The sequence below is a fragment of the Sinocyclocheilus anshuiensis genome, unplaced genomic scaffold (genome assembly GCF_001515605.1).
Source record: "Sinocyclocheilus anshuiensis isolate Anshui unplaced genomic scaffold, SAMN03320099.WGS_v1.1 scaffold1082, whole genome shotgun sequence".
NCBI lineage: Eukaryota > Metazoa > Chordata > Actinopteri > Cypriniformes > Cyprinidae > Sinocyclocheilus > Sinocyclocheilus anshuiensis.
In genome coordinates, this window is record NW_015542379.1 from 1474176 (window position 1) to 1482646 (window position 8471).

General features: G+C 34.8%; 1 protein-coding gene across 1 annotated transcript in view; it reads left to right on the forward strand.

The window, feature by feature from the left end:
- Nucleotides 1–8471, forward strand: part of ltbp4 (latent transforming growth factor beta binding protein 4) — an 89843-nt gene that overhangs the window by 30635 nt on the left and 50737 nt on the right. The window contains exon 7 of the mRNA XM_016491601.1: nucleotides 3995–4207. Within this exon, the coding sequence (XP_016347087.1) occupies nucleotides 3995–4207 (213 nt within the window). The remainder of the gene's footprint in view (nucleotides 1–3994; nucleotides 4208–8471) is intronic.

Below are 8471 nucleotides of genomic sequence, written 5' to 3' on the forward strand. Positions count from 1 at the left end.
TCTCTCCTGTGGACTCAAAAAGCCTGCGATCTGACTGTAACTCAGCAGCTGGGTTGTTTCATCAGAGACAGGCTCAACCCAGCAATTCGGTAGAAAAAAATAACCCAGCAACTTAGTTACAGAAAAACTACCCAGCACCTGGGTAATAAAATATTAAATACAACCCAATAAAATGACCCAACAAGCTGAACCCAGCATTTGGGTTTAAAAAAATAAATAACCAGCATTTTTTAGAGTGTATGTATAAAATACAATGCAATGGTTAATATACAGCTCATGAGATCATATTATACATAATTTTCTTGTTAAAATTAGGGAATTATTGGGCCTATACTTGTATGTCTGTGCATAAGACATAAGATGGTCTTAACTGGTGTTAGATAGCTTGTTACTGGTAGCTTGTTGTAGGCTGTACATCTTAACCACTGTAGGCATGATAAAACCAGCATGAAAGTCACCAAAACTAGTTTATAGCAAATTTGCCCTTGTTAAAAAAGTAGACAAATAAATGGATTTAATCTGATTCAGAGGTGGACATTAAGAAGTACCGTTTAAAGAAAATGTCTAAACAATTCACTGGTCCATTGACAACATCCAAAAACAAGCAACATCATTTAAACCTAAGTCTAAAACCTTAAATCTCTTTCTGATGTTTTAGACTTGCATTTGCAAAATAATTTGTGTGCCCATATCTCACAGAGACTTCAGGGTGGGAGCCTATAAAGCACACAGACTATAAATAGTGACACCCTAACCTCCTAACCACACCCTAGCAACCACCCCATAGACTTCCATTGAACAAGGATGAGAGGAAAATCTCTGGATCAGAACATCGTAAAAAATAAGCATGTTGGCTTTTTTAATTTTTTTCTCAGACTGATAAGTAGTCTTTAAATATCTGACAACTACCTAACCACACCCTAGCAACCATATAGTAAAATGAACAAGCTAAATTTCTGCATTAGACCATCATAACCAGGTAATTGTTTTGGGAACATTGTTTTGAAATGTTTCTAAAATGTTAAATTGTCCAGTCTTCTTGTTGTGATTATAATGGTACTGTATGTAAAGGTTACAAGAACGTTTCTTACACCGTTCTATCATTTATTTGTAATATTATAAGATTGTTAAAATGTCCAGTTTTCTTGTCGTGAATTGAACATCATTTAAAGGTTACAAAAACATTTCTTACAACGTTCTATTAAAGTTGTGATAACCTTCCCAATTAGCTGAGTAGAGACGTGGGGTTGGGCTCTTTTGACTCGCTGTTAAATATCATCCTCACATCTGTCTAGCCATGCCCTAGCAACCGTTTAGAGGACCCTAGCAACCATATTGTAAAATGAACAAGCTATATCTCTACATTTGAACAACATGAAGACATGGGGGTAGGTTCTTTTGACTCGGGCTGTTAAGAGGTTTTAGATATCACCATACCAACTGCCTAGCCACACCCTAGCAACCATTTAGAGGAGGACCCTAGCAACCATATAGTACAACGAATAAGCTATATCTCTGCATTAAAAAAAAAAAAAAACATTTGTGAGTTGGCTCTTTTGACTCGGACTGTTAACAGGCTTCAGGTATCACCCTGGCAATTGTCTAGTCATGCCCTAGCAAACATATAAAGGACCCTAGCAACCACATGGCACCGTGAATAAACCATTTTCCAGCTCCAGAACTCCGAACTGATATGTGATTTGGCTCTTTTGACTCAGGCTGTCCATTCAGGCTTTCTCAAGCCAGCATCAAAGTTTGTTCGCAAACTTTAGCCTCTAGTTTGATGTTTATATGTTTTCTAGGAATTATAAAATACTACCACAAATAGGTTTTAAAACGATGTGCATGCATACAGCAGAGAATCAATGCTGACCCGGCACTGAACCCTGCCATAAAAATGATGGATACCTGTGGACTTTGGATTCTGTTCAGCTTCCGCTAAACCCTGGATAATAGAGGTGTGTGTATGTGTGTGTGTGTGTGTGTGTGTGTGTGTGTGTCAAGGAAACAAGGTAAATCTCATCTAACTGAATATAATTGGTTGGGTGACCTCAGCGTCTTTAAGTCCCAAAATGAAACTGCTCAGATTTCTCTCATCTCCCACACACAAACTCTTGTCAGCGACAGCTGGGAGGAAATGGGTCAGCCAAAGACGGCAGATCTTAACCGTCTCCTTGCTGTTTGTGTGTGTTTACTTTAAAGAACAAAAAAAAGATAATATCATGTTTGTCATCTTCTCGGTGAATTTCATTGCTATTACAACGTTTCCAAACATTGTGCTGTTTTTCTTGCTTCATTTTAGTCAATATTTGAATTAGAAAAAGCACTTTACTTCCTTGATAAACATGCTTCATAATGGCGTCTGTACCATTTTACCACCAACTCTGTTAGATAAGATCCAGAAATATATTCTGCACTTATTTGAGGTCAATAAATAATGTAGATTGCAACCTGGGTTGACTTAAAGTAAAAGCAGAAATTTTACATCGGTAATTGGACAAACAGTTGGATCTAAAATATGAGACCACTAGTGAAAATTGTTGTCTGTTTTGTTTTATTTATTTTTTTTATTTTTATTTTTTTTATTTTATTTTATTTTACATTTAGGTTTACAGAAACTTTAGACTCTTGTTTATTTATTAATATATTTAATTTAATATTGTAATTGTATTGTAATTAATATTTAATAATGTAATTATTTTACTTAATAGTATTATTTTATATTATATTATATTATATTATATTGTGTTATATTATAGTATAAGTAATTCTTAATAAATTATTTAATACTATAATTTTATTTAATACTCTGATACTATATTTATTGTTAAAATGTCATCAAATTTACAATAACCATCATATCATCAGAGTAATTTGAGTTTAATATATTAAAAAAAAAAGATGTATGTGCTCTGTAAAAAGTGGCATCCTGCAATTGTTACATTTCTACATTATTTAACCCATAATAATTAGTTTTCTTGGCATCATTTGATCTGTACAGGTTGGTTTTATGGAAGGTAAATACAATTTTTGACTTGAATAAAACCAGTTAATTTAGATGTTACTATTTTTTAGTTTGACTTTGAGTTTCTTAGTATTAGCCAGCATAATTTGAGAAAGCAAGAACCAAAACTTTTCTACAAAGAGTTAACATGGTCAGTGTCAAATTTAATTAGTGACCTAGAAATTACTTCTCCATCATTTGTTTTACATTTTTATCAAATCCCTAAAACCTCCTCTTTATTTCCAGGATTAAATTCGATTTTAAACCTCGAATTAACGATGTGGTCAACAAAACCTGTTGAGTTTTCGGATTGGAGGAGCAGAAAATGAATACTTACTGGTGACGCCAGCTGGAAAGATTTGATGAATCGTTATGAAAGAACACTATTGTGATTTGATTTTATGTCGAAGATTAGATTTAGCCTTGTTCTGTCTCATTGTTCTTTCTCAAGGGCTTGTTTTCTGAGTTGTTTATGTTGTTGTATGGAGCTCTTTCTACATGGGGTTTGTTTGACAGATGTGTTTGGATCTAGAGATCATGCTAGAGCGATTGCAGATGAATACTGCAAAAACAACCATGAAGAAACCCTCTCTCTCTCTCTCACGCACACACACACACATGCTACATTTATTTTCATTTTTTTAGGCATGGGCTTGGTCCAAGCTTTCCAAACGTATTAATACATCTCAGATATGTGATATGGAAGGCATGCCGAGGCCAATAATGACATAAAAGAAATACAACAAAAAAGAGTTGCTTTTTATAGAAACTTTCCATTTTGAGAGGCACTAAACCAAGACTCATAACTAGGTTGTTAACAGCATCCATTCAAAGACAGTGATGACTGTGTTCTGTGTCTTTCATCAGAACCTTATTGAGCTGTTGTGGTTTTTAGAGCAATAATTGCATAATTGTATAAAGTCGTTCATCAGGGATTTGCTCTGATTCTCTCTGCTTTTTACTCACTTTCTCTGTTCTTTCTCCCGTCAGTCGTGTGTCCGATGTTGTGTAAGAACGGAGGAGTGTGCGTACAGAAGGATCAATGTCTCTGCCCGCCCAACTTTACTGGGAAGTTCTGCCACATCCCCGTCTCCACCAATCACATCGAGAGACCGGCGACGAGTGCTGTGGGTTCAGCCAATCAGCCGATGACGTCTGAGTACATACTGCCTCTGCAGACGCCTGAGCAGATCAACACCAATGGTGAGAGGATCTGTGTTTTTCAGTAAATATGTCTTACAGCGGATTCACTTTTTTTTTTGAGGTCTTCGCAAAAAGCACAGTTCATTTAACGCATGTTGATTTATGGAGGGGCATGTTGTCACACAATGGGGACCTGATGTTCAGTCATGTCAGTTTGAGATAAATAGTTTTAAATACTATTTGAATTGCGCTTTTTAAGTTCTACCTGAAGTTAAAATACATTTCAACAACATATCGGCATTTCAAATATTTTGAAGCATGTGAAATGGTTTTGACCTTGTGAAAAAGTAGTGTGCTTCAAATCTCAAAAGTACAAAAACAGCAATTAATATAATGTTAGTTAAATAAAACACCACTTAAGTGTACTTGAAGAGAGCATGTACTACTTTCATGACTGTTTCTTAAGTAGAGTTTTAAAAAGTTTTACTTTAGATAACTTTAACTTTTGTCGTGTTTTAAAGAAGTACACTTATTTTGATGTGTTGACAAACATACTAAAGCACATGTAAAGTACTTTATTATCATTTTAACTGTAGTGTGTTATTCAATATTAGATTTAAATAATATTGTATTAAATGTTTTTAAATTGCAACTTCATTATTACAAATGTGTAATTAAATATATGTTCAAAATACGTGACATGCACGTACATTAGACAATAGAATGCAATAAATTACATTTTAAAATACACTTAAATACTACTTATAGCAAGTGAGTCAAATACCAGTCTTAAGTTCAACTAATTGCAATTTTAATATAAATGTAAAATTTAAATGTATAAAATTAAACTATAGTTAATTTGTATTTGATTGCAATTAACATGCAATTAAATGTCTAAAAACTTGACATTCAGTTTGCATTTCAAGTATATCAAATATCATATATTTTTAAAGTGTATTATTTCCGTAATAAGTATGGTTTTTAAAAGTGTGCATCTTTTTCACAAGGGTACAGCAAATTTGAACAATTTAAGCAAAATTAGAAAAATAGACCCTATTTTACCAAGCACACCCTGTTTCATCAAAACTTTTACAGTGTTAAAATACATCAAATTAGCTTAAGATTTTCATTGAGGGAGGGGAATATGTGTTTTGGCACTGTAGTCTGTTGTGTAACTCATGGCCGCATACGGATCCAGACTCTTGTGATGGTGAAAAATGATGAATGGCGACATTTATTTTCTGTTTTCATTTGGCTGCTGCTCTCAATTTGGATGTGATCCGTAAATGGCAGCATCGGAGTCCTGTGAGGAATTAAAGCAGAAACACAGCTGATGCATCACGCAGATGTCAGTTACACCTGGAATATGTGAGCGTGTGGAGCTTGAATAGATCATGTGTCTCGTGTGTGGGTTTGTTGAGGCAGAATGACGTCAGGGAAACCACCGTGTCCACAGTTTTTACTCTGAAATCTGCTCTGGGTTGTGTTTACTACACAACTATTACAGAAGGTTCAAACGCTCACTGAGCATTGCAATAAAAGCCTGGAGGTGAAAACCTTTTAAATTTGAAAGTCAGGGTACATTAAACTTATTTTGTCTTCTGGGAAACATGTAGGCTAAGTATCTACTGTAGTTTGTGAAGGGCAGTACTAAATGAAAACAAATATGATATTTAGGCAAAATAAGAACAAATGTACACATCTTCATTCGGTTCAAAACATCCCTGGCTCTTAATGCATGGTTTTTCTCTTCTGGAGCATCAGTGAGCGTTTGAACCTTCTGTAATAGTTACGTATGAGTCTCTCAGTTGTCCTCAGTGTGAAAAGATGGATCTCAAAATCAGGCAGTCACTTCTAGAAAGGGTCCAGATACGCAAAAGATGCTCCATTCATCACTATAATGGTCACCCCCAAAAAACAACATAACAGAAAGTTAGAAAGCATTCAACACTACCAAATATCCCACTTGACGTTAATCTCACACAAAAAAAAAACAAATCTAAACCAATCCCTCAATTACTAAAAAAGTATAGCATATGATAAAATGTTTTAGAAGATGTTAGTCAGGTATTTTATTTACGTAATTCCTAAGAAGCCGAGTGTATCTAGTGTTTACAGATAAACCCTTACTGGACCTTTGACCTAAATGACCTTACAGGCATTTAACCCTAATCTCAATCTGGCAACCGTCGCTCAGTGACATGCCGCAGACTCTGCTGATGGAACGCCGCGTGTTTATTTTTTGAGTTGGTTTATTTAATCAGGCAGTCATGATAAATGTGTTTCCATCTGTCATTGAGTGTCAGGTGAGCTCATGGTTTTGGCAGAGAGACACATGAACAAGCAGACGAAGGCGACTGCTGTATCGCTCCAAAACTGATAAGATACGACAACAACAAAACCTCACCAAGTGATCAGGAGAGACAATGTGAATTTAATTTCAATTCCAGTTTCAGACCTGATGTGTTGATCTAACCGGAGACAAGTCTGGCCTGCGGCGTGTCAGAAATGTGTGATTAGATTAATTTAGCTTTAACTTTTGAAGGAATATTCCAGGTTGAGATTTATCAATTGCATCTCTGGCGTGTTGTCATCACAGACAATCATTTTGGCTTAACGTTGAAGTCTATTGAGCAAGTGTTCTGGATGGTATAGAAAGTGATTTTATCACACTAGATTCATGTTAGCTATAATATACTCTTGTATTTGTTTTGTTTTTTATATTGCTGAAAAACTGCTGACACTGATATTAAAATAATGTGCATTAGTTCTGAAATTAAGCAGGGCTTCTGCAGGTTTTTTGAAGGTAAATTTAAGACTTTTTAGTAAAAAGTTTAAAGAATAAATTGAATGAAACACGAAGTCATTATGTCTCTAAATGTAAATACATATTTGTAAATACATCTTCCAAAAGATCTCAGTGTTTTTTTTTGTTTGTTTTTTTGCGGTGTGAAGCAGTTAAAGTTAAAAGACCTATTCAAGCAATATACAGTATTGGAAAACAAACTTTTTTGCAGTGCATGCAACATTTAATACCATGACGTTATACATTTAAGACAGTATGCTCTGATTTATGACCTGAAAGTGTGAATTTAAGACCTTTTTTAAGACCTAAAGCATATACACAACACAACATGAATTAACATTTTGGGATATGTTTCCCAAAAGCATTGTTAACTAATTATGTTCATTCATTACAATATAGTTCAACGAACATTCATAAACCTCATAGCAAACTTACGTGGTTGGAACTATAGTTAATTCTTTTTTTTTTTTTTTTTATCTAAACATTCTTAAATCAAGATAAATTTGTTTTAAGCATAAATTCACTATATATATATATATGTATGTGTATATATTACTATGTACCATGTAATGGTAGTTAAAAATAACCAGCTTAAACCTTTTAGTGGAAATGCTACACTTTTTTAATGCTACACTACTTGTATTATTTTCAGTGCAAGGTGCCAGTAAACCCTACAGCTTTCAAACTAAAAAGCACTCATATTGTGCAAGCGGTGGCTTGGATCGGGGTTATGAGCACTAAACACTGTCTGCACTGTTGTGTAACAATCTGAATCCCAAACTGAACCTGGTGTTCCCGGATGGGGTTGCAGGGATGTTCGTCCAAACAAATAAGGCCCATGTTGTGCCTGTCTTTTCTAGGCCTTTATTATCACAGAGCCGTTTTCATATTGTCTTTAGACCTCAAATCATCTTTTATAAAACACAGAGGACTGGAAAGCGCCAACATTGTATTTAGCGCCTGTTTGGCGAGGAGGGGTTTCTCTGGTTTTGCCAGGTTTAATCTGTGAGAGGCGGGAGGTAATGGTGACTCACAGCTCGAACACACTTAAGGAGAATGAGTCTTCTGTATGCAGAGATCCGAACTCGGATGCTCTCTATATCTTTATCTTTCTCTCTCTGTTATTTCTGGAGCATCGGTCTGTTTATGTGAGAAACAGTAAACACATTAATCTTGCTTTTTCTTTTGCTCTGTCCTGAGTATGTGAGAGTGATTTAGTGTTATTTGCAGGACTAGGGTTCAGTGCATAGAGTCAGAACATGACCTGTGATGCCAGAGGGCCGGATATTCATTAATGTGTGTTAGCAATGACCGTAAAGGCTCTTTGTGATGTTTACAAGCATGCTGTGTGGGATTAAAACGGTCTTGGAATATTTTTACTGTGCCATTATTATTATTCATTTATATTTGCTTTTCAAATGCCTCTCACCTTCTGCTGAACAGGTTTTATTTTATTTTATTTTATTTTATTTTATTTTATTTTATTTTATTTTATTTTATTTTATTTTATTTTATTTT